This window comes from Dipteris shenzhenensis, chromosome 20 (genome assembly GCF_047967505.1).
Source record: "Dipteris shenzhenensis isolate YYH24624 ecotype China chromosome 20, Dip_SZ_1.0, whole genome shotgun sequence".
Classification (NCBI taxonomy): domain Eukaryota; kingdom Viridiplantae; phylum Streptophyta; class Polypodiopsida; order Gleicheniales; family Dipteridaceae; genus Dipteris; species Dipteris shenzhenensis.
In genome coordinates, this window is record NC_141615.1 from 22,444,419 (window position 1) to 22,471,605 (window position 27,187).

Sequence of the window (27,187 nt, forward strand, 5' to 3'; positions counted from 1 at the left end):
AGTGAACAATCCATCCCAACATCGTATTAGTAATTTTTGGAAATTTTTGATATTTTGGGAAAATGAAATTAGGAGAGAGAACCTTACACTCTCCCATTTTAGGATCCCTTCCTCATACTCTTCTCATCTTTCCAGCCTTACACTCTCCCATCTTAGGATCTGTTCTTCATACTCTTCTCATCTTGAAGTTCACTCTAGCAGAGTGGATCTCTTATTTCATACATAGTCGCTGTGGATCTTTGGTTTGTTGCTTTGTAAATTGTTTCATTAATTTTGGGAATCTCGTTGCATTTATAGAGGACCTTATACTAAGAATGTCAAATTCAACTAATTTTGGTTTTGTTTTTTTAGACAACTTAATTTAGAGTGTTTCATTAATTTTGGGAATGATGCATATGATATTTATTTATGCCTTTGATGTCATTTTAATAAAATAATTGAGATGTTTCATTAACTTTGGGAATGAGCTATAAAATAAACTAACGTATGTTTAGACTGTACTAACGTCTAATGTACTAACCTAAAATTTGAAAAACCTAAAGTCTAACGTAGGTACTTACCTCTCGTGCTATGTGTGCCACCCTCGATTGCAACACTGCATCACCCTACTACCCAGTCTCACGGTCGCCATTGCCATCGCCCTGCTGCAACCCTGCCATCTCCATCATTGCCTCACAGTCCCTTGCCCTCACAGTCACCATCGATGGGAATGACACCCTCAAAGTCACCATCATTGACTAGATCGACGCCCACGCCCTCACGATTACCATCGATGAAAATCATCGGATCGTTGCCCACACGGTCTACCTTGAGAGCATCTACATTGATCATCTTATGGTCACCCTTGACAAGAACTACCTCTGCAATGCCACCATCACGGTCGAATGGAATGGTGCTGGTGGTCTTCATCTTCAACCGGAGAGGTATAGCAGATACGGGGAGGCCATAGAGGGCTGCAATGGACTCCATTTCTCACAGAGGTAGGCCTATGCTCCAACTCTCTCTCTCTCTCTCTCATACTCTCTCTCACAGCTTTCTCTCCCTCTCTCTCTCTCACAACTTTCTCTCAAAGCTTTCTCTCACACAGATCTCTCTCTCACAACTCTCTCTCTCTCTCTCTCTCTTTCTCTCTCTTGCGCTCTCTCTCTCACTTGCTCTTTATCAAAGTCTCTCTCTCTCTCTCTCTCTCTCACTCACTCACTTGTGCGATTCCCTTGGTAGATTCCCTTTGATAAATATATGCATAATATCCATCCATCTAGCAAAGAGCTCATCTGAAATGACAAACATGTGGATGTTCTTTTGATTGTACTTTGCTCCAAAAGATATTTGCATTGTGTCAAGGAAATCCTATACAAAATAAACATAGTATGCAAAATCTATTCCCAAGATCGGTTCTTTCCCTCTCTCTCTCTCTCTCTCTCTCTCTCTCTCTCTCTCTCTCTCACTCACTCACTCACTCATGCTTGCTCTCTCTCACTCGCTCTTTCTCTCTCTCTCTCTCTCTCTCTCTCTCTCTCTCTCTCACACACACACACACACACACACACACACACACACACACACACACATACACACACACACACACACACACACACACACACACACACACACACACACACACACACACACACACTCGTGCTCACTCTCTCTTACTCAAAGTCTCCCTCTCTCTCTATCACTCTCTCTTTCTCAAAGTCTTACTCTCTGTCTCTATCTCTTAAAATGCTAAATATAGTAACATAAATAGTTTTAGCTCTTTTTGAAGTTGGGAGAATCTAACTTTGCATCATTTGTAGAATAAAAACATTGAAACCAATAAATGGAATTTTAATAAATTATTTTTACAATTTGGAGAGATGAAGACATAAATCAGAAACCGATCTTGGCCTTCAACCTCCTTGATCGGTTTTAAAACTGATCTCGAGTGGAGGGATAGTGAGCAAAGGCTAGGCTCTTTACCTCCAACCAAGATCTTACTTGGACATGAAATGCCTTGTAGTTGCTCTTCATCCCCCAACCATGATCGGTTTTGAAACCAATCTTCTTCGGTCTTCAAAGATCTTGCCCTTACTCTTTAGCTTTCCATCAAAGATCAGTTTTGAAACCGATCTTGATTGGGTTGATAAAGGAAAAAGGCCACGCCTTCCATCTCCTAATGAAGACCTGATACAAAACTGATCTTGGTGAAATCGAGCTTGAATTTCATGATTGGTTTTGAAACCAAACTTGTTCAGACTTCAAAGACCTTGCCCTTGCTCTTTTATCTTATCATGAAAGATAGGTTCTCTGATCTTGATTGGGGTGATGAAGGAAAAAGGCTAGGCCTTCCATCCCCAAACCAAGACCGGTTTTAAAACCGATCTAGGTGATATTGGACTTCAATTACGGGGATGACATTTGCCTCCTGATCCAAGATTGGCTCTAAAACTGGTCTTGGTTAGACGGATGAAGAGCAAAGGCTAAGCTCTTTATCTCCTAACCAAGATCTTACTTGGACATGAAAGACCTGGCATTTTCCCTTCATCCCCCTTGAAGCATGATTGGTCTTGAAACCAATCTTATTTGGACTTGATTGACCTTGCCCTTACTCTTTATCTTCCCATCAAAGATCGGTTTTGAAACCGATCTTCATTTGGGTGATGAAACCAATCTTTATCTTCCCCTAATAAACACCGGTTTTGAAACCGATTTGGGTGACATTGAAATTGAAATTACGAGATGACATTCAAAACCAGTCTTGGATTGTGGGAAGAATTGAAAAGCTTTTGGCCTTCATCACCTCAACATAGGATTTTACCTTCATACAACAATCCATAAAAGTTTTCTTAGTTATAGGGGACAAAGGCCAAAACATTTTACCTTCATACACCAATCCATGACTGGCGATTGTAAAATCGATCTTCGATTTAGACCCGATCTTGGATTGTGGGATGAAGGTAAAAGCCTTAGCTTTCATCCCTTCAATCAAGATCGGTTTTAAAATTGATTTGGGTGAAATTGAACTTGAATTTGAGAGATGGTATTCATCTCCTAATCCAAGATCAGTTTTAAAACCGGTTTTGGATTCAGGGACGAAGATAAACGTGTTATGACTTCATTCACTTCAACCAAGATTGGTTTCAAAACCTATCTTTGTTGAGATAAATAAGGCTAAAGGCTTTTACCTTCATTCCCAAATCTAAGCTCGGTTTTAGAAATGTTCTTGGTTTCAAACCCGATCTTGGATTGTCATATGAATTTAAAGCTTTTAGTCTTCAACCCCTCTACCAAGATTGGTTTTGAAACTGTTGGAGAAATGTAGGGAAAACGCTAGGCTCTTTATCCCCTAACCTTTGAATCTTGGACGAGAGTTTGTTTATTTTTGTGTTCATATAACAATTTAAGTTATTCAAAAATGCAAAGTAAATTATGCATATGTAATGTGATTGTGGCCGTGGGTCGTGTTGGTGTAAAAACATGCTATTTTTAGCATGATTATTTCTATAGAATCCATAAGAGTCATCGTATTGTGACTCATCATCATCACACTTCTTTTTACAGCGGTCATTCGTCTTGTGACTTATCATTGGATATAAATTTAATGACTTTTGACAGCCTTTGTATAAAGGCCTGGATTCCAATCGACGAAGCTAGTACGAGGTCCAAATACCCCATCTAGATATAGTCCTATGAATTCGACATAAAAGGAAAAAAATGGATAAATGTTATGGATGGCAATAGACGAGGGTTATCCTCCCTTCTCCATCCCCTCATGTGTGTGTGTGTATGTGTGTGGATATTTCAAGACAAACACAATCCATTTCAATCCTTTCAAGATGAGAAGCCACAAGACAAAATTTAGAAGAAGGTTCCATGTATTAAAAACCCAATTTGCTATACAAAATTAGGACATGATGTTGAAGGAGCTCCACTCATCTGCATCCATCCACAAGAAAAGGCATGTTAGGACAAGAACATTTCATTGTGGCACTACGGGCTTCGTTGCATAGTTCCACTTGTTATTGATGTCACAATATCATGTGCTATTGATTGCAAATTTTAACCAAAGTCAGTGGTGCATCGTGTTGCACCTTGACCTTTTTCCTATAGGATTACTCCTACTGAGGAAGATGATCTTGCTATTTAGGTATTTTTTTGAATACCAAGTCACAAATGTATCACTTTATCAATAGCCTACAAGAAAGATATACCAATTTTATGTGTATATATTCCAATCATCTACTTTGGTAATGACACAAACCACAATTGTATCACACTATCAAACCATGGAAGGGAGATAAACCTTCAAAGCTATACTTTATTTGTATGCTCTTAGATTATTCCAATCACCTACAATGGTAATGACGCAAGACAAGCTTTGGTCAAGATCCAAGATCTATTAATGGTTGTCTACTTACCGCTCCTTTGTGTGTATTGGAGGGCACCATGATCCCCTCCCTACGAGGGGACATGGTGACCCTTGTAGGGTTTGGACTTGTGTGCGGGCAGATGGGCGCGCACGCGCGCACACACACACACACACACATGCTCATGATGATGTTACTATATGTCAAAATAATGGATGTGAAATTGGATAGGTGGAACATTTGGTCGCAAGCTTATACATGGTATGCTTAACCTTAGCAATAAGCATTATTTAACAAGAGACCAATCATTATGACTTTTGATATTTTGGCCTTATGCAACACTAGCAATTCGACCTAGCATAAAGCATGAAAATGCAAACTGTGTTGTCATGCGTGAACATGATTGTGATGATGTTGTCATGCATGAACATGATATATAAGCAATAAAACGTGGTTGGACGATAAGAACGGGCAGAATATGGATGCCATTTTTAATAAAAATTGTGAATGGGCACCATAAGGCATATAAAATGCCTTTTGTGGACCTTATAGAGCATTAGTTAAAGGGTTAAGCATGGTGGTTTATGTAAATAAATGGGAATAATATTTCCACGTGGGTGACCGACTTAGTCGGCTTACAAGGGCTTGGGACTATATAAGGAGGTAATACGCATCCTCATAATTCTAGTAGTCATACTACATATTCTTGGCGACCTCTAATCTGGGTGCCTCTGCCACGTGTTGATCCCATGACTCCTTTCTAGTCCGTGGTTTATGAGCGTTAAACCTACCACATGTGTGGCCCTTTGAGAGCCGCTACCACCATCTTCATTGTGATTCGTAGTACATGTATGTGGGCACGATGGTGTTATGGAGACTCCTCAGTTCTACCACGTGTAAAAATGGCCATGGGGTGAGAAGCTACCACTACATCGTGGGTCAAAGAGTGTACAAAGTCTGAGCTACTACATGGACTGTGCATATAGCTCTTAATTGCCACACGAAACTATAACTCGTGGGTGACGCTACTGACTTGGTTTGGTTAAACCTTGCACATGTGCAATCAACACGTGCATGAAATCGAGTGACATGCTAGCAGCTGCTACAATGGCCATGTTGCTACATTAAAGAGGTATTTTAGTGGCCACATTCACATACCTCTTCTTTTCATGTTCATGGATATAATTCGAATACTATATATGACATATAGTATTAACATTTATTTTCTAGTACCTTATTACTATAGGAGGAGTGTGGGGTAGAAGAGATGCATCATGGCACAAAGAGTGAGAGCACAAGTGAGGCAAAATCCATATATTAGATTGAAGAAATGACCTCCATTTTATAGAAAGAGAGGATGGTGTAGGCACCTCCCCTAAATCAGCGGCAATCAACCCCTACATCAGTGGGACTGGCCTAAATCAAAGGAACCTCCCATGTGGGGGCCTTTGGCTTACATCATCACTTAGGTCACACACTAGACACATCATAGCACTAGATGTGCCTCTACAACACACACACACACAAACATGTGACTCCCAAAGATACACACATGCACCATAGAGCAAGAGCTTGACCATACTTATCCCAACATACCCCCCCTCAAGGGTTTGTCTCTTGCAATGTCAAGGATACATCTAGACTCATAGTTTCTCATGCCATCTCATGGTGGTCAAGGATAAATCTATGTCTAGGATCTCATGCTAGCAAAGGTGCCCAAGGGTTAAGATTCACAGAAACGGGATAGACCAAAACATAAATTTCAAATGGCCTACATCATATGGTGACCAGAGGTGATTTACAAAAGACAAAATGCATAGCATTCTTTTTGGAGTACTACTCCAGGCAAAGAACCTCAAAATTTGACCAAGTGGTGATGATAAACAAAAAATCAAAGACAAGTTGCTTGAAAGGCAAAGTCCTTGTCTTCTACCACAAAGTTGGATGCTTCATTTGCTGATGGAGTTCTCTCTTCAACCAGATTTGTCATAATCCTCTTCTTCTCATTGCAAAACTTTTCAGAGTGATGTTCTTTCCACAATATGAGCAAGGGTTGATTCTATAACAATCCTTCTCAAGGTGATTGTTTTTCCCATAGTGTTTACAAGCCTTGTACTTGCTCTTTGAAAACTTCACTGCAAGTGCCCCTATATGCATTTTGCCAATTCTTTAAGTGTTCTTTCTTTCCTCTTCTTGTAAGGCACTAATGATGTCTTCTAATGAGGGTTGAGGAAGATTCTTCAAAGTAGTAACCACATTGTCAAAATCCTGAGGCATGCTCTTTAAAAGCACTGCCATATCATCATCCTCAGTGACATGGGAATTAATTGAAGCTAGTTGTGTCATAATACCTCTCATAGTGTTGACATGGGCAGCAACATTATCTCAGATTTAATTTGGAAGTATGAGAGCTAGCACCAAACAATATGTCTAACTTGTGCCATGCTTCAAAAGGGGATTCTAAATTTGAAATGTTTGAGTTTCTTCCTTGACTAAGTCCCATAGATTTTCCTTCATAAGCATAAACTTTATCTTCATCTGCCAAGTATGGAATCCTTGGCCATTGAACCTATCAATTTTATAAGTAGCCATGAGAGGGTCTTACCTTTGTCAGGCAGTGTCTACTCTCTTACAAAATGACCAATTTTGTGGAACAAAGAAATCTCCCTCACCATAAAAATGTAGATTGCTAGAGATAAATTCAAAGAATCCTAATTGTTTAGCATATTCATACCCTGTTGGCTTCTCCCAAATTTTCTTGGCTGGGGTCTTCTTCACTTTGAATATTATCCTTCTTGTAGTCTTCTTCAAGTGATTAGCATTAGAAGAACCTTCGGAGCTTGGCATTTTGACAAAAGATCAGTACCAACTGAATTTCAAACTGAAAATGCATTCCCTAATCTGTACTTTGGCATTAGTTCAATCTTCAAGCATCACTCTTGCATTTACTCTAGCATCAAATGTCCAAAACTGTCAAAAATGCATTGCAGTAGACTAGCTCAACTTGGAGGGCACAATTCACAAAACTAAAGAAGAGTTTGAGAGGGCTTTCTATGCAAAACTAAAGCTTGAATACCCAAGTAAGTTCACCACAGAGCATTGTTGAAATAGTGCGCCTTTTTGTTTGGGAGAGTTGCGCCTTGTTTGACTGTCTTTTCTATGATTTCTCCTTGCTCCAGCAAGCATTGGCCTTTAAAACTCATCAACAGTAGGCTCTAGGCATGGACCAAATTGTGCTAGGAGGGATTAGGCACTAGTTGAGTAGAAGAGCAGAATTGCACGTTTTTTCATAATACACCATATCTAGGAAAATGCTCTGGGCTAGAGGAGCACCCCATAGTGTAAAAACTCCAACTAGAAGGGCTTCATAAAAGTTGCAAGGAATGGGGAGAACAGAGCTAAGCAAATTCTGAGAAGGAAGGAGGAAGAAAGCTCAAAAAGAGGTGTTGGAGAAGATAATGAGGTGGCACTACCAAAATGAGTTCTACAAAGCCTATCAGCTCTGATGCCAAATGTAGAGGAGTGTGGGGTAGAAGAGATGCATCATGGCACAAAGAGTGAGAGCACAAGTGAGGCAAAATCCATATATTATAATGAAGGAATGACCTCCATTTTATAGAAAGAAAGGATGGTGTAGGCACCTCCCCTAAATCAGTGGCAATTAGGCCCTACATCAGTGGGATTGGCCTAAATCAAAGGAACCTCCCATGTGGGGGCCTTTGGCTTACATCATCACTTAGGTCACACACTAGACACATCATAGCACTAGATGTGCCTCTACAACACACACACACAACATGTGACTCCCCTAGATGCACACATGCACCATAGAGCAAGCCCTTGACCATACTTATCCCAACAATTACTATTGACCTATGGTAAATTGTGTGTGGTATATGAATAACAAAGTACCCATTACATGGTATTTATAGTTTATTATCCTTTTTTTAAGGGGCTTGCGGATTACAAGTTTATTGGGCAAATGATTCGCCATGATACAAGTATAGCATGAACCCTCTATGGCTTGGATAGGGATTTGCTTGTTTACCATATCCACAGTGATCATCAAACTTGGATTGACTTTTCTCCACACATGGGGAGGTTATTTGTAGTTCTTTCCAAAGAGAATTTTCGTATGTGCTCTACTAAATGGAGAATTTAGATACCTATAAGTCAAAGGTCAAGGTGCAACACGATCCACCACTGACTTAGGTTAAAATTTGGTATCTATAGCACATGATATTGTGACATTGATAACAAGTGGAGCTATGCAACAAAGCCTGTAGTCCCACAATGAGATGTTCTTGTTCTAACATGCCTTTTCTTGTGGATGGATGCAGGTGAGTGGAGCTCCTTCAACATCATGTCCTAATTTTGTATAGCAAATTGGGTTTTTAATACATGGAACCTTCTTCTAAATTTTGTCTTGTGGCTTCTTGTCTTGAAAGGATTGAAATGGATTGTGTTTGTCTTTGAAATATTTGCACACACACACACACAGAGTAAAAACAAAATTAGTCCCTACCTAGTTACTAGGTCACGTGCACTCACACGCTTTCCCTTAGACACATAGTCGATTGCATGAATAATTGTGCCACACACTTTCATTCCACACTCTCAAAGCATGTGTAAAAATAAGATCTCTCATAATACACACACTAGATCCGGGGATGTAGCTGTATTGACAGAGTATGTTTTAATTGCATTTTGTGATTTTAGCATATAACCACACTTTTTGGTTTTAGAAAATTGAATTAGCACATAGCAATTTGAATTTGGCACATAGCACTTTGCATTTAACACTTAGAACTTTATGCTCTTCACATAGTACTTTCCATTCAACACATAGCAATTTGAATTTGGCACATAGCACTTTGCATTCAACACATAGCACTTTACGCTTTGCACATAGTACTTTGCATTTAGCACATGACCACACGTTTATGTGGGGTTAGAGTTATCACACTTCTTCTCCAAAATTATAAGACCAAGGAATGTGCCCTTCTTTGGATTCAATTCAATTTGCATTTGGCACAAAGCACTTTTAAGTTTGCATATGGCATTTTGAATCTGGTATATAGCACTTTGCATTTGGCTTATAGTAATTTGCATCTATCACATGACTACACATTTGTGTGGGGGAGAGTTCGAACACTTTCTCTCCAAAAATTATAAGACCAAGGAACGTGCCCTTCCTTGGGTTCATAGCAATTTGCATATAGCACACAGCAATTGCAGTTTAGCACATAGCACTTTCCATTTGGTACATAGCAATTTGCACTTTTCGAATACTCTTGTAGAATTCATCTTTTTATTCAGTTCAATTTGCATTTTCCACAAAGCACTTTTGATTTTGCACATAGCATTTTGAATCTGACATATATTGGCATTTCACTTATAGTACTTTGCATTTAGCACATAACCGCACATTTGTGTGGGGGGAGAGTTGGCACACTTCCTCTCCAAAAATTATAAGACCAAGGAACATGCCTTTCCTTGGATTCATATTGATTTGTATCTAGCACATAGCAATTTGCATATAGCATAGAGCAATTTGAGTCATTTAGCACATAACCACACATTTGTGTAGGGGGAGAGTTGGCACACTTCCTCTCCAGAAATTATAAGACTAAGGAACATGTCCTTCCTTGGGTTCATTTCAATTTACATTTGGCATAAAGCAATTTGAATTTTGCACACTATAGTTTGAGTTTGGCACATAGCACTTTGCATTTGGCTTATACTACTTTCGATTTAGCACATCACCACACATATGTGGGGAACTTCCTCTCCAAAACTTATACAACCAAGGAAAGTGCCCTTTCTTGGGCCCATAGCACTTTAAATTGATCACATAACAATTTGCATTTAGCATATAGCAAATTGAATTTGGTACCTAGAATATACATGCACTTTACATTTAATATGTACTACCTGTTAGTGTGGGAGGAGAATTGATACACATATCTTTATGGATCGCAAGCTTAAACAAGCTAGTTTCATGGCTTCCATTCAAAGCCCATTCGTTTAGTACTTCTTTAAGACATCCATACAAAGAGCTGTATCACAATCCTCGAAGCTTAAAAGGAATGCAAAGGAATCTTTTTGCCTACCTAAACATTGGAGTAAGGAGCACATAAATACCTTTAAAACCTTAGTTTGGTCTAATTTTGTTGCATTTGAGGTTTAGGCTCCCTGGGGGAATGAGGAAGATGATCCATACTTTGTGTTGCAGTGCACAAAACCTAAGCACACCGTTTAGGAAGCATTTATCATTGGGGAACAACCTATGAGAAGTGGGATGTAGTCATTGGAGTTTTTAGGTACAAAAAAACATCCAAGAGAGGTCATAATTATAGTCCGTTACATAAGAGTCCTCAAAATTTTGTGTACTCTCATCTAGTAAGAGCTATTAAGTTCTAGTCTAAGATGCAACCTGTGCCACAATGAAAGAAGGGCAAGAGTGTCTTCAAAATAGATTTAGACACGCATGAACACATCATGGGTGTGATCTAATGAATTCCTCGTGGTTGAATGCCCTCTTAAAGTTTCTTTCACATTGTGAAATCAACATATCACCTCATATGAGATTGTCCTATGGTTATAGGCTAGATGAACTAAGTTCCTATCTTTTCTACATCTTGGATGGCTAGTGGCATAATAGACAAACATTATCTCTTGAACCAGATAATCTGGAATATGTACCCATCCTTTCTTTGAAGTGCTTTGTTTCATGCATTCAACATCAACACTCTCCTCTTTAAACAAACTTTTTGAATAAATGCTGCATCGTGAGAAAATGAAATTCACATGCTCACCACATTGCAGAAAAATTGATTTCATCATTGAGATTGCAGTTTCCTTACAAATAATAAAGTTTTACAGGGACAAAAATATTACAATTTTGGATTGCAAATTAGAAACCAGAGTTAATAATACACTTACAGGTGTGAAGGCCTAGAAGTTGTGGTGGCCTCATGGACCAAATTATAGCACAGCGGACATTGCAGGCAAAGCATCACCAGCGCCTTAGCAATCTTCACTAAATTGTACGTCATTTTATTGCACCCAATTATTGCTCAAGTTTCTATATATGGTTCAAAAATCACCCATCACAGCATCCCATTCAATCATGTCTTCCTCCCATCTGCTTCTCACCCATGTGTGACTCCATTTGAATAGCTACAAAAAGCATGGCTGCACAACCATTACAAAATACTCTGACAAGATGTTTTTAGCTGACAAACTCAGCCACACTTCTACGGACTATTATTTGGTTTTCCCTTTACTTCTACTTCTTCACGTTTGAATGATTTCAAAAGCAAGATACTAATTTATCTTTATTCATAGCTAGAAAATTTTGAAGCTTGGTAAGCGCAAACATAAAATTCTCAAGGTGTTTTATAAAGTTTCCCTTGGGCATCCTCTTCCCGTCCTTTGCACACATATAGGTCCATCTGACCGTGAAAGAATGGGCATTTCCTTGACATCAATTTTTCTAGTGAAATTGGGAGGCCATCTGGTTATCCTGAGGGGATCCCATTTGTTCACGAAAAGAAGCACAACCTCATGCCAAATACTTGCAACTGGCTACCCTTTTAATTATAACAAGAACAATTAGTTGCCATACAAACGCTGTGGATGCAATAATCTACAGGCAATAGCTTGTGTTGAGGAAATATGTGACATTGAATTAGTAGAAGACAACGAAGCTGTTCGAGACTTGAACATTGCTAAGCCTACATAAAAGCAGTTAGAACTTGCAATATACATAATATTTTAGACCCCTCTGACCGCCGTTAGAATTGTGCACACCACACTCTGAAACCTTGCTTGGTATCGCAGTCATGCAAAAACAAACAAACTAGTTTAGTTTAGAGATTTTGCTTGATTGGCTAAACACACGTACTTGCATCATCGTGAGAGTGTGCAACCTCTATTCGCATCAACTTGGCATTTATCGTGGTAGGCTGAATTCATTTCATATTCGCATAGCAAGCTGCATGGCAACAAGGAGGAAGTTTGTAGGCATTTAGGAGCGATATCAAGATAAGGCAAAGCAAGGGCAGCTATGCCAGGGGTGTCACAGCCTGTAGAGATGGTTATTCTCCATGACGATGGAATGAAATCTATAGGGGCTTGCATTTGTAAATACAAAACTAGCTTAAGGAGTCTTTATTGGAGCATGACACGTGGCTTGACGAGAGGCCAAATTTTAGTTTCATCTCACAATGCTACCTGCCTAACAAGTGTCATACCTGCATGCCAACTAATCTAATGATCAATGGTACACATATGAACATGGATGCAGGTTTAGAAACATTGCCACCACTAAAGAGGATGCAAAGAAAAAGCCCACCATGGAACGTTCCATAGAGGCAAAAACTCTATGCATAATTTGCTAAGACTTGTCTAAAGATGAAAAAAATATCTTGCTAAGACTTGTCTGAAGATGAAAAAAATATCTTCTGCCTGTCTACACATGCCGGGTTTATAGCACTTGGATGCTTTCATCACATATGTATGCCTCATGGGTAGTCCTCCCCTCAGGGTTACTGCTAGGTTTTTTCCATTGCTACAAAAGCCATCCTTATTATCTATAGGGCATGACATAACCAACATCCCACCCTTGCAGCTGATGATCCCATCGCATTAACAAAAAGAAGTGTTGGAGGATGGCATGGCCTACCTCACATCTAACTTCCCATATCTAACCACTCTCTATGCCAATCTCATAACCTCACTTACCCTTGCTGCTATCACCCTCTTAACCTTCCCTGAGCTCTAGCCTAACATCTACTCCCTTCATCGTCTCTTTGCTCATGCCTCTCACCACTTTCAACTAACCCAATAGTCACAAACTTACCAGCCCCTCATACCTAACTTCTTCCCTTCCCTTGCTAATCCTACCCTCGAGGATTACCAAGCTACTCAAACCATTTGCCCAGCTCTTCCCTCCCTCCCCTCTAATTCCCCTCCCACAACTAACACTCTTCCATATTTCTTTCCCATGTCCTCAAATTCTCTCCCTGCCCTGCCATCACCTTCGATACTACTTGTGCCTCCTTCAACAGAAAATGACCCAATATTTGATTTTGAATATCAAGATCCAGATAATCGAATTCGCATTCCCATGCCAAATTCCAATGATGGGTATGATTTTGATGTGATACCACTTCCTAGAAACCCCATCAAGCACCTACTTAAACACAAATCCATCTTGGCTACTTAACACCAAATCCTAGACTCGGCAAGCAACTAGACCTCTATATTGTTGAAGACACTGCAAGCAACTAGACCTCTCCACTGTTGCTTGACAATCATCTGCTTGTTACGAATTACATATATTTATGACAATCATCTCCTTGTTACGAATTACATATATTTATGACAAAAGCAACTCTATGCTTTTCTCCCATGCTTTTGATCAAAAGCTTAACTATGCTTTTGCACTTTGCTTTTCACACTATTAGATTTGCTTGAAATCAATACCCACAATTGTGACAAGTGGCTCAGGGAGAGCTAAAAAAACACAAACTTCCCCCTAGGCTACCTGCCGTAAAAATTTCGCCCAATAGTATGGAAAAAACACATCCCTAAAAGAAGACTAAAAGATGGAGAATCACCAAACAAAAAATCTCTCTGTGGAAAAAAAACAAAAATTTATGGAATTTTTTCATTAAAAGATAAACCATAATAGGGAAAAAATCCTCCCCTTCAACCCAAAAAGGGGAGAAAAAGGCATCATTAATTTTTCAAAATTTATAATCATAAAAAATATATTTCTAATAATATAAATCTCTAGCTAAAGAAAAAAAGGGATGAAAAATAAGTGCCCATTAAGAAAAATAAAAAGTCACAAAAAAACTTCATCACTAAAAGTTGTTGGAAAAGATGTGGGGAATGGCCGAGAGTGCCATATGGCATTATCAATGGCTAATAATGCCATTGGTGGTGGTAGCATGGAACTTTTATGTAACATTTCATGTCACCATGTGTCAATTTTGATTGGTGTATTGGCACATGGTAATGCAAAACACTTCCAAAATCCATCACTTGATACTAACCAGGTGTCACAATTTTTGTCAACACGTGATGTTTTGGCACGTGGTGAATGCAAAACTTTGCCACATGGCAAGTGAATGCTATGCCTCAAGTTTATGCCCCATGTCATTAATTGCCATGTGACCACCATCATGTGGTATTATAATCGATGATACCATGTGCAATTGTCGACAGTAGATTTTTGACAATTTCTTGATGCAGACGTTTTAAAAATGCATAAGCAAGCTACTGTAATAAAGGTGACTTTTCTAAATTTGGATTTTCGAGAGGTAATTTGTATTTGCTATTTATTCTTTGAATGGACATCATCTTATAATTTCTAAAACTTTAAGGAAATCGATTTATTTGATTTTAATTGCATTTTTCACAAGGAGAAAATTTTCCTTTTGGGCTTTTTTCTCAAATATGCACTCCTATTAGCTTTTCCACTTTCTATCTTTTACCTTCAAGCTCCTTTATATTATTAAAGGTCTCCACTCTCATGATCTGATATCAATGCTAAAAGGAATAAGATACTAGCTTTTTATTCTTTTATTGCTTAGTCCAACACATGATATATGCTTCCTTCCTTCACAATCCATGTTTATCATGGGTCCCATTGACACTTTAGTACCATGTATGTATGACCCCGTGCTTTTGCTAAGTGGAATGAATGCATAAGGACACATATTATCAATAGAAATATTTACCTTATCCCTTATTCCCAGTCCAACACATGATATATGCTTCCTTCCTTCACAATCCATGTTTATATGGGTGCCAATGACACTTTAGTACCATGTATGTATGACCCCGTGCTTTTGCTAAGTGGAATGAATGCATAAGGACACAGATTATCAATAGCAATATTTACCTTATCCCTTATTCCCACTGAGCCTCCACTAATTAATCTTCTTTATATTACATCAATACCCCCCCCTCCCCCCTTAAAAATTCATAATCCAACCCATTGTATATCATTGTCCTTCTAATCCACGTGTATGTGGGTGCCAATGACACATGGGGAGACCAAGCACTAGAGAAACTCCCCTCAAGAGGGTCAATTCATGCTAAGAACATATTCTTATAGACTTTGGTATTTTTAAAAGGCCAAGTGGCAATATGAAAGCATGCCCACTAATAAAGAAACAAGGACACAAATACAATGAAAATGATAGAGAGTGACTCCTCTAGAGTCTCATGAAGTGACCTCCTTTTGTGTAGTGATGTGGATGTGAGGCGAGCAAGGAGGAGCAAGTAGTGCTAAAAAAAATGCTTTTTAAAGCCCTTATTGAGGGCAACCCTAAGCTTGACCGGGATTGGATCTTAAAATTTCCCAAATGGCATATGAATACTCGTGTTTTCAAATAAGAAACCTACATTAGAGAATGAAAGGCAACCTAGGATCCCAACCAAGATTTGTCAATTTTAGTCATGTGTGTTTTTTTTTGCGCGCAATAAAAGTTATTTTATGGAAAGAAAAGAGAGAACAAAGTAGCATGAAGAGCTTCTGTGGCTAGCATAAGCTCCGGAAATGGGGGTACACAGTATTGTAAAAGATGTAGTTAGAATGAAAGGCAACCTAGGATCCCAATGCGAGATGTCTCAATTTATCCCCAGGATGAAAAATACACTATGAGCGAGGTCGAGTGAGCAAGCAGTGGTACGATGATGACAAGAGCGACAATGGCATCGGTGCGATGATGACACACGAGTGAGATTGGGGAGGAGGAAGGCTTCTGTGTGATGACAAGTTGCGCGACATTGGGGGAGGAATCTGTTAAGTTGTCATGACTCATGAGAGTCAAAAGGGTGACGTGTATGTTTAAAAAATGATCCTAATTCTAATCAATAATAATAATAATCACTTTGTTGTTTGTGAGACCTTTTGACCGTTCGAACTAACATAAAAAGCAGTTAGTAATCATCATCACATCTTCGTATAGAAATCCTGCTCTTCATCGCCCTGCTTCTCAATCTTCTCCTTTTTTGTAAGCCTCGCACAATCAGTTGTTGTTACTTGCCTTGGTCGATTCGATCGGTTCCTGCTTGCCCTGCTTCCAGATATGTCCGATAGGGATGTGCTTTACAGGTATCCTCCCTTTCCCTCGCTTTCTTACCTTGTAGATAGCTGGAATTGAAGTCTCTACTCGTGTATTTGAGGTTCGGCTCGGCGTTTCGAGATTAGGCTAAGCTTTTTTCCTTCTGCCCCTTTTCTCGCAAAATATCGCATGCAACTGAGCGATTTACATCCTGAATCTCATCGCTCTCTCTGATGCTTCATCTACTTATGGAAATTGGCCCGGTTTTTACCACTCGTACCGACATGTTGAGATGATTTAACGGGTTTAATCATTCGCTCGGACTCTGATGACTGTAATCATTTGTCCGGTGTAACAGCTGTGGAGCCTGTGGCTACGCGCTCAACCTAAGTTCTTCGCAACGAACTATCTCAAGCATAGACTCAAAGTACTCCAAGTCCATACGGAAAGGAACGATTTCGTTTCTAAGCATAGATGAAAGCAGGTTCAAGCAGCTTGATGAGTTTAAGTGTGCACCCTACTTTCATGCAAATGGTGCTGTGGGCCTTCACCAGTTAAGGACGAAGCTTCTTTGTGGTAATTGTGGGAAAGTTATTGGCCATGGTCATGCTGATGGTAGATTGACTTGCGGGCCAGAGGGCTCCGACTCAAGTTCTGGAGCTGGAACACCAGAGCATAAAAGATATTGTGTAAAAATCAAGGCTCTGCAACCATCTCTTGATCTTGATTTAGCTGCGTGTTGAAGCCTATTATCTTGTCTGGTGGACTGCAGCCCATTTACGGTGATTTATGGACAAAGGATGCTTTCTGGTTTGGGAGGGCTATTTGACTTTCCCTCCTGGGTAGCTTGAATCCATTCGGATAGCTACATACATCATCATGCCTGAGTACAGTGAGGAGTGCTTAAGAATGGGCAACCTATTGGTCTTGCCAATATTTTACAATTTGCCACGGTTTTACCAATGTTTCATGAGAATGTTCATGTTCGTACAGGGTGCTTTTTATCACTGGTTTCAGACTGCTAAGGAACAGGTTATTATAATGGTATTTAGAATATCTGAAGGGTGATGGTTGTGGGAATGCAGTCTTTGAGGTGGGCAGATGACTGAGGTATTGGGGTTGCAGGTTGTCTCAACAATGATATAATGTATAATATTTATTATAATGTTGCAGTGGTTGGGTGTGAGCAACTCTGATACAGAAACCAGTTGTATAGTGTACTCATGGAAGGTTACGAGCCAGGATTAGAGAGACCTAATGGGAATGCTGTGGCATCTATGTCAATATCCTTGGTCCTTTCATGTGGGTCATCATTGAGCTCCAAATGTAATTATACCCTGGCAGGGGCAGTTTGATCAGGCATTTTATGGAGGCAATATCATCTTGTTCATTGTAAGAGTTTTTTTAGCTTTCTCAAAATTTGAATATTCCGGCTGTTCTTTTGGGAAGATAACTAATTTTCAAGAGTTGTGGCTTTAGATCAGCCAAAAAGTGGGGATTCTTTGCTCAAATTCGATGTGTGTTGGTCCCTCAACTCGTATATTGATTTTAGGAGATAACCTTACCATACTTGCCTCTATGAAATGCCCTGTTCCATTTTACAATGCATTATTCATTTAACCGGATATTTAATTAGAGATCTAATGCCACTTTATGCGTACGCTTTTCTTAAATTGTTTTCAGGAAGATTTTGTCTTTTAATGGCCTTTTCTAGACTGAAAGAGCCCCTGCAACAGTTGTAAGCTATTTTTATGATTATCATGGAGCATGAGTGGCCACCAAATTTAGGAGGTGATCTAGCCACACTTGCCTCTCTAGGCAAACCCTTTTCCATTTTGAAATTGTAATTCGAAAGCTGACAGATTTTACAAGAGATTTGTTGCCTCTCTTTGCCTGCCTTTTAGCCTCGTTTGTAATGGAGTTTCAGCAGAGATCTAAGAGCAATGATAGTATTGGGAAGTAGCATTTGACTTTTTGTTGGTTTGCAAAGTGTGTACTCTTTGAAATGTTGGTTTTTCCCAACTTGTTTTTTAAAGAAAGGCAGAGCCTTTCCTGCTTCCTTATGTGCCTCATACATTATAAAGATGTGCTTCACATGAAGAAGTCTCTTCAAAGTTGAAAAGCTTTTTGATGGTTATTATAGAGCAAGCTTGTTGATAGTTTACCTGATTCGTTTTCAAGGATTACACAGATGTTACCTTGTGTATGGAAGTGTTTTTCATGGTTTTCTTTTTTTAAGTGAGGAATTAATAATCATCAATGAATGTTCTTTGGTCTTTGAAGAAAGAGATCGTAGGGGCATTCAAATGGTTCATCCTTTTTGGTCATGTGTGAAGCAGAGCTTATTCGATCATAGAAGCAATTGTAATGCGGTAAGCACGGATATGGTCCCTTTTCGCCTGAAGTTTGAGCTTATTTGATACATATAAAGCTTCAATGCCAAATTGCAATGCTATGTGGATGGATATTACTTGAAAAATTATGTTCAAGCAGAAATTGCAGTTTTTGTTTTGTTGTCTGCTCTGGCATGGCCCTCTTGAAACTTTAGAAACAGAGTAGAGGTATGAAACAGGATACAACACAATCTGAGCAGACAATGGTACTAAAGATTTACAGATTTACAGTAATGTTAGAAGAGTCCTGAAGATGGATCATGCTCTAGGAGGCAATTGTGGAGTTTTTCTTTGCTTCATTTATCAAGGCGGACAAGTAGAAACCTCAAGTTTAAGCATTTTGGTGCTGAGACTCCTTCAAGTGTGGTTTCCGAAGTTCAAGGTTTTTAGAAGGTTGACAATTTGTGTGGTTTCCAAAGTTCAAGGTTTTTAGAAGGTTGACAATTTGCCTTCTGGTGCTAAGACTCCTTTAAGTGTCAATGATTGCATCTATGTTGTTTCTTGAAACACAATGTTAGCAAGGTTGAAACCAAATAATTTGGATTATAACATTGCTTATATATTTATTGATTGGTCTTTTGCAATCATGGCTAGACAATTCAGTGAACTGCAGGATTGACTAGCTAAATTGCGCTATTGTAAGATTGTACCATTGCTCTTGGTTCAGCCATTTTGTAAAGGGGAGGGCCATAAGGAGCACTCTCTTTGATGCAGGCATGAGAAGAAGTTCGGGTTTTTTGTCCTCTTGTCCTGCCACTTGACATTGTCATGATTATCAATTTCGTCTCGTCGCATCTTTCCATGCTCTCTCTCTCTCTCTCTCTCTCTCTCTCTCTCTCTCTCTCTCTCTAGATATTGCACCCTTCGCACTTACTCTGATTGTTGCTTCTTGGACATTTCTTTTGAGTTGCATTAATAATGATAAGCCACCTTGGCATGATCCAAGCATTGTACAAAAGCTTGTCATGATGTTCTCAAGTTGATGGTGAGAAGTACCTCATAGTTAAGTAGGCAAAGTCACTACATATGTAGTGGAAAGTCACTATAGGTGGCCTACATCATCAAAAAATTGTGCTAGGGAGTTGAAGCGGCAATAGGTATCATGGAAAAGGTGTCCATGGAGTTGCATGTAAAATGAACAAAAAGTATTGATCTCAATGATATACACCTTCTACAAGCTTTCTATTAAAGAATTGTAGACGAGAGGTTGGCGCTACTCTTAGATATAGAAATAGTCTTCCTAAACCACTATTGGTTTGGGAGAGAAATAGTTGTCTTGTCAAGGATAGAATAGTCCTCTCGAGAGAAAGGTGGGATAAAGGCATTTGAAATTTAAACACGAGGGAAAAGGCAAGTTTTAGGGTGGAATTTTGAAATTAGGGTTCAATTCAAAGTAAAATTATTGAAAATCTATGTATTCACAACATTAGGATTAGTATTCCAATTTTGCAAACATTCCATTGCAATCTACTAGTGGAATGATCTATAATATTCTATTCCAATCCAAAGCTCTAACTGGGAGCAATTCGGATTTGCTAAAATTGATAAATAGTCTTGCAGCTTCCCCAAACAATCAAAGAGCCCATATAAGACTCTGTAAATCCTAGAATGTGTTTTTAGGGAAGGAAAAAGAGCCATCGTCATATGCATGTGCCACCAAAGTGCATCTATGTAGCAATTCCAAACCATGGACGAGTCCTTGATTTGTGATTTTATCTATATAGAGGAGCAAAGGGTGAGTGGCAATTGCATATAGCATTGCACTGAAAGGGCAACCCTACCTAATTGATTTACCTAATGCCTAAAGAGATGACAATGCTTTTCCCAATATAAAATTAGTTGTAGTATCATGATATAGTTAGAAACTTATTGCATTTTAGGCCCTGTCATCATTGCAGCTATGAAATCCCATTGGTGTATATCAAAGCCTTGGTGACATCAATTTGCACAATAGAACATCGTGTTGAGAATATTTAGCATATTCAATACTCATATACGCATTACAAAGATGGCATAACACCTTGGGTGATTAACCATGAGTAGTAATTGATCCTAAAGCTGATCCTAGAATGGCCAAAAGAATTCTACAAGTAGGACATCCCATTTCCATTTGCCTAAAGCCTTGACTGCATTACTCATATCCCTAGATGTAAATAAACTTTCTAGCTCATCAACTTCTTGCACATTCATTATTGCTATGACATTCTGAAGTAATTACATCTCATAGTCACACCAATGAGGTACTGCAAAGATTGGGTGAAAATGAGACACAATCCTACTCAAGCTATGATATATTTTGTGTCCACTCTCCATTATCCCTATGCATTATGAGATGTATTGGTTTTTGTTTGGTTACATGTAAGTGTTTGAAAACGGCTTTAGATGAGAGGCCCTTCTCCAAAATAGGATTCTATCTGGCCTTGACATGCCATTTTGCAAATTTATGTGATTATTTAATAAACTTGTTAGTTAGCATAACATAGGTGCTTCTCTTCCTAAAGAGATAAAAGATGCATTATCCCTATGCACGTGTGAGATGCTTGAAAAAAGCTTTAGATGAGAAGCCCTTGTCCAAAATAGAATTCTATCTAGCCTTGACTTGCCACTTTTGCAACTTTCTAAGTTGTTTAATAAAAGTTATTGGTTAGTGTAACATAGATTGTCCCCTTCCAAAGATGAGTATGGCTAATTTCTTCAAGAATTTGTAGCTGATTCTTTAGCTACTAAATCCTAGCTCTTTCCCTAGCCATGTAAAATTTGCCATAGTTTGCAATCACTTATTGCATTAGAGATCTAGAATGATACGAAGATACATCCATATCTTCATATAATGCATATATCAAAGTGGAGACTACATCACCAACTATGTCGCTAAAGAATGGATGTTCGAGGCAACTATTGTTAGCCAATAGTGGTCTCTTAACTGATACTGTGCAAATCATTTACTAGATGTCAAAATACAAATCTAGCCATAAAGGGGCTACAAATAGTCATCCACCCACACTTTGTGTATGAAAAGGATCAATTTGAGTAACACTCACAACTAAACCACTATAATGCCTCGCCCTATGATTGGTAGCACACGTTATGATGAAGGTATAGCCATTCATCGGACAAAGCATCTGTGCAAATATCAAGTGTATCCGTATGATTGATTACATTCCTCCAAAAAACTTTTTTTATTTGGGGGAGGGGGGGTGATGTATGCTTTGATATGTAGGTACTTTAATAATTCTCTGGCACGAAATGCCAGAGAATAAGATTCTTTAATAATCCTTTGGCACCTCGTGCCAGAGAATTATTAGAGACCCTAATATCAAAGCATACATCAACCAAGTGTCATGCTATAATTGCACCATGATTTTAGATCCTTCTACAAAAGTTGTGGAAGTATAAATGGATCCCAACTCATATGTTTCCACATGAAGCATATGCATATAATGAATGGTTTACCTTATGGATCAATTAAACGTTCTAATTCTTGTTTGACAAGAAGACAAACACCAGAATAAGTAGAGTCACTAGCATGATAGATAGAAAATCTCAAGAATTAAGACAAAATAATGAATATGATTGTGAATTGTCACTCTATAAAGTGGAAAATTAACAACCCATGTGGAGATTTATGAACAATCTCCCCAATTTGCATGATAGTCTAGCCTATGGGCAACATTCATGGCATACTCTTTAAAAGCACTGCCATAGCATCATCCTCAGTGACAAGGGAGTCAATTGAGGCTAGTTGTGTCATTAGACTCCTCATAGTGTTGACATGAGAAGCAACATTGTCTCCCTCCATTTTAAGTTCAAAGAACGTAATTTTCAGATTTAATTTGGAAGTATGAGAGCTAGCACCAAATAATATGTCTAACTTATGCCATGCTTCAAAAGGGGATTCCAAATCTGAAATGTGGTGTATATAATCATCTCCCAAACCTAATGCAATTATTGCATAGGCTTTCTCTATCCTTTTTGCATCTGCAAGTGTAGAAGTAGAGTCAGTGGCCTTTCCTTTACCTTTGGTTGTAGTTGATTCACCTTCCTGAGAGGATTGAGTTTCTTGCTTGACTAAGTCCCATAGATTTTCTTTCATAAGCATAAACTTTATCTTCATCCGCCAAGTATGGAAGCCTTGGCCATTGAACTTGTCAATTTTATAAGTAGCTTTGAGAGGGTCTTACCTTTTTCAGGTAGTGTCTACTCTCTTACAAAATGACTAATCTTGTTGAACAAAGAAATCTCCCTCACCATACAAATGTAGATTGCTAGAGATAAATTCAGAAAAGCCTAATTGTTTAGCATATTCATACCCAGTTGGCTTCTCCCAAAGTTTCTTGGCTGGGGTCTTCTTCACTTTGAAGTTTGTCCTTCTTGTAGTCTTCTTCAAGTGCTCAGCATTGGAAGAACCTTCAAAGCTTGGCATTTTAACAAGAGATCAGTCCCAACTGAATTTCAATATGAAATTGCATTCTCTAATCTGTACTTTAGCATTACTTCAATCCTCAAACATCATCCTAGCATTTACTCTAACATCAAATTTCCAAAACTGTTAAAAATGCTTTGTAGAATACTAGCTCATCTTGGAGGGCAGAATTTACACAACTGGAGAAGAGTTTGAGAGGGTTATCTATGCATAACTAAAGCTTGAATACCAAGGTAGATTCAACATAGAGCATAGGCGAAATAGTGCGCTATCTTGTCTAGGAGAGCTACGCCTTCTTCGACTGTCTTTTCCTTGATTTCTCCTTGCTTCAGCACACATTGGCCTTCAAAATTCACCAGCAGCAAGCTCTAGACATAGACCAACTTGTGCTAGAAGGGCTTTGGCAATAGATGAGCATAGAGGCAGAATTGGGCGATTTGTGGTCAGACTTTGCTTGGATCAGCACGGGTCATATAGTCCATCTTTGGAGGAATGCTCTGAGCCATAGGTGCGCCCCATAGGGTAGAGTCTTCAGGGGGACAGGATTTTATACCCGTAACTTCTTAGACTGGGCAGGCTCCCCAGTGCTAGCAACGGTGTGTGGAAGCTCTCTAAAAACCCTCACGTAGGAAAAACCACGAGACCATCTAAGGGAGCCTCCCCATGTGGATGAAGAGCTGGTGTTGCTCTTGCTGCTCAATTTGCAATGTCCCCATGAAGCAGGCTCCGGCTTTTGAGGGGGGTTATAGACATCAGCCACCACTGAGGCTGATAGCAAAGTGTGCGGGCCAATCAAAATGGGCTAGCAAATCTCAGTGGAGCATTCATCGTGGGGTGCTTGCTAGGGGGGGGGTATGTGAGCCCCACAAGCAATGCATGCATGCATGGATGATGTTAGGCCCCTTGTATCATACATGATTACTAGCAAAGGAGGGGCCTTATTTCATGTAAAGCGTCTTCATCCCCAAAATTCCCAATGGAGACCAACCTATCTAAGGGTGAGACCCAATCTCACAATTTCCAACCTTGCCTGCAAGATCTCCCGGATGAATGCCTTTGTCTCGTCTTCAAGTTCCTCAAAGATAAGACCGACAAGGACTCTGTTGCTCTTACTTGCCGTCGATGGCTGAAGCTCGAGAGTCGCTCTCGACACTGTCTGCGAATCGTTCATCAGTTTGTGGGTGGTGACGACGAATTTACCAAGCAGTTGCTTCATGCTTTTGCTCGTTTTCAAGAAATCCTGCACGTCTTGTTCGTCCGATGTGTGCTTCTCCCGGATTGTTTCCTCCAAACCTTTGGATCATGCCCTCAGCTGGAAAGTCTCTCTTTATCGTACTCTCTCAATGTCACAGACATTGGGCTGGGTTACTTGGCTCAAAGCTGTCATTCACTGAGGCGTTTGGACCTGAGCAGGTGCGATAGAGTAAGTGATATGGGGTTGCAATGGCTTGCGGACGGTTGCCCGAATATAGGTTACTTGAACGTGTCCTATTGCCAGAATGTGACAGATAAGGGCATAGAAGCGGTGGCCAAATGCTGCAGGGACTTGAAAGAGGTGACGATTTCGTATTGCAGTGGGGTAGAGGGATGGGGGATGAGAGGGGCGAAAAGGTTGAGGAAGGTGGTGGCAGAGGCATGCAAGCTTAGTGATGTAGGGTTAAGCGAGGGGCTGAAGGGGGCAACAGGTTTGGAGAGTCTGGACATGGGGAACAGCAGGAGTACCGTAAGGCTTGGGGCTGTAGGATTGGGAAGCATAGGGAAGGCAAGCCTCTTGCAGGTGCTATGCCTAAGGATGTGTAGGGTGCTGGATGACTCCGCAGTGCAGAAGATTGCTCAGGGTTGTCCTAATCTGATGGTGTGCAACATGGCAGTCTGCCCCGAAGTCACCTTCCATGGGTGGCAAGCTCTGGCTCTCTTTTCCACCAAGCTGCAGATCTTTCATGCCAACAGATGCAAGCATTTCTGCGATCGCAGCTTGCTTGCTCTGCAGAGTGGTTGTCCCAGCCTTCACCATTTCTACCTTGATGGCTGCCCCTCCCTCTCTCGAAGGGCTTTGGAGCAGTTTCAGGAAGCTCGACCTGCTGTGGTTATAGTTCCATCCGAGGCTTTTGACTAAGGTAACGGAGATCATGTTGAGTTGTGTCATAGTGCCAGGTCCTTGTGTAAGGTGCTACAGAAACCCAAGTTCACAGTCCTGAATGTACTAAAGCTGCAGGTTTTTTGTAGAAAGGCATACCTGGGATGTATTCAATTAGGTCAAAATGGAAATATTATCAATGGCCTGATATTAAACCCGGGTCTTTGGTGAACATGATTGGGACTCCCATTTCGAGCCACATCCAAGTACGGTTCTTCCTTGTCTTTCTGATAGCCCAATTGTGTAAAAGTTTTGAACATGGTCAAATTAAGTACTGCCTTTTCTAATGCTCCTCCATATATGGGTAAAGCTCTTTTGCCATGCCTGCTTTGTGCTCTCTAGACATCTTTCTTTCAGTTACTTATCTTCAAAAATGCCCCTTCTGTGATCTTTTCTTTTTTGGTATTGTGGTGCCGCCAAGGCCTAGCCAGGGGTTGAACTTATGCGCTCCCACACACACACACACACACACTTGCCTTAACTACCAGGCTAGGACCCCTTTGGCTGTTGTGATCATTTTTGCCTGCCAGAAATGTGACTGGTTTTGTTCTTATGCACATTCCCTTGAATTATTTTGAAGAACTGGGTTAGTAGTGTAAATCTTTGTTCACCCATCTCATGGCAGTGACATCAATGTTTGCAGCTGCACATATGCTCTTTTGACTCGTGATTGAGCCTGAGCGTAACAAATCTGACTTGTGCATGTGTACAATGGCTTGTGGTGAGCGCCTAATTACTAGACGGAAGGATGCAAAAGCAAGAGGAATGATGTCACTGTTTCTGGGTGAGTTAACTTTCATGAGTTGAGAGCTAACCTGATAATGCTATGAATTTGAACCGAGGATTCAAGCAAGCTGATACTTTTGAGAAAAAATGGAATCATGGAGACATTTGCCGATCTGGAACCTTAAATCCTACCTATTTGGCAGTGGTTACGCAAGCCTTTGGAGGTATGGGGCAGGAGCATCTTCAAGAGCACCTGGGATGACATTGAAAAGAACCAGAAAGCCTTTCTGAGGAGATAGATGGGGGATGGTCATAATCAGTGTGCCGTGGTATTAATGAATCCTAGTATTTATTATTAAAGCCACGAAGACTATGCATGATTTTTTACATTTAGCAACAGAGATGATAGCAAGCATGGTACGGTTTTACCGTAGCACTGGTTGAAATTTTGTTTCTTTTATATAGGGAGGGTATGGAAATGAACAGCAAGTTGGCCAAATCTGAAGTAAGAAAATATCCACAAAAATAAAAGCAGATGGAGAAAGTGGTATGGAAATGAACACCAAGTTGGCCAAATGTTAAGTACGAAAATTTCTGCAAAAATAAAAGCAGATGGAGCATGCTGACTACAAGATGTCAGGTACACACATACCTTGCATAAAAGAGAAACTAAGTGATTGACGGCAGAGATAGGCAGGACACACTGCCATGTTGGCTCAGAGCATAAACGCTTGCTTGATAATAATCTGTAGACCTTGAATTCATATTACATCTCTAAGCTCATTGGGAATGCTTTCTTTATTTGCACACATGTAAGTTGATCGAGAGGTTGATGCGTGCGCGCACAGTTTTTATTAAAGTCTCTACGGAAACCAATGGGTCTATGGGACTATGAGAAACTTGATACAAACAACCTGAATGGTTCATAGTGCAAACCCATTATCATCTCTGATTTTAAAACAAATTCTTTTCACTTGAAGTATGCAAGATCAATTGTAACATGGATTACAATGCATCCTTGAAAATGTAGACCACACAAGGTAGCCCCAAAAAATTTCGACAACATTTTAAAG

The 27,187-nt window shown here is 39.7% G+C and overlaps 2 protein-coding genes across 2 annotated transcripts; both read left to right on the plus strand.

Moving 5' to 3' along the window:
* Nucleotides 1–16,284: 16,284 nt before the first annotated feature.
* Nucleotides 16,285–17,903, plus strand: LOC147889419 (uncharacterized protein At4g08330, chloroplastic). The gene is made up of 2 exons (XM_087391615.1): nt 16,285–16,485; nt 16,794–17,903. Exons 1-2 carry the CDS (start codon nt 16,460–16,462, stop codon nt 17,176–17,178), a joined length of 411 nt encoding a protein of 136 aa, XP_087247741.1. The 5' UTR covers nt 16,285–16,459; the 3' UTR covers nt 17,179–17,903.
* A 6,318-nt stretch (nt 17,904–24,221) lies between these two features.
* Nucleotides 24,222–26,082, plus strand: LOC147889420 (F-box/LRR-repeat protein 12-like). The gene is made up of 2 exons (XM_087391822.1): nt 24,222–25,594; nt 26,032–26,082. The coding sequence occupies exon 1, from the start codon at nt 24,228–24,230 to the stop codon at nt 25,365–25,367; it is 1,140 nt and encodes a 379-aa protein (XP_087247948.1). The 5' UTR covers nt 24,222–24,227; the 3' UTR covers nt 25,368–25,594; nt 26,032–26,082.
* The last annotated feature ends 1,105 nt before the right edge of the window (nt 26,083–27,187 follow it).

What these genes read in the sequence shown, in the direction of transcription:
- LOC147889420 (XM_087391822.1), top strand. Translation starts at nt 24,228, where the DNA reads ATGGAGACCAACCTATCTAAGGGTGAGACCCAATCTCACAATTTCCAA.
- LOC147889419 (XM_087391615.1), top strand. Translation starts at nt 16,460, where the DNA reads ATGTCCGATAGGGATGTGCTTTACAG. An exon ending in GATAGGGATGTGCTTTACAG is followed by an intron (nt 16,486 to 16,793) that starts GTATCCTCCCTT and finishes CCGGTGTAACAG; the next exon opens with CTGTGGAGCCTGTGGCTACG.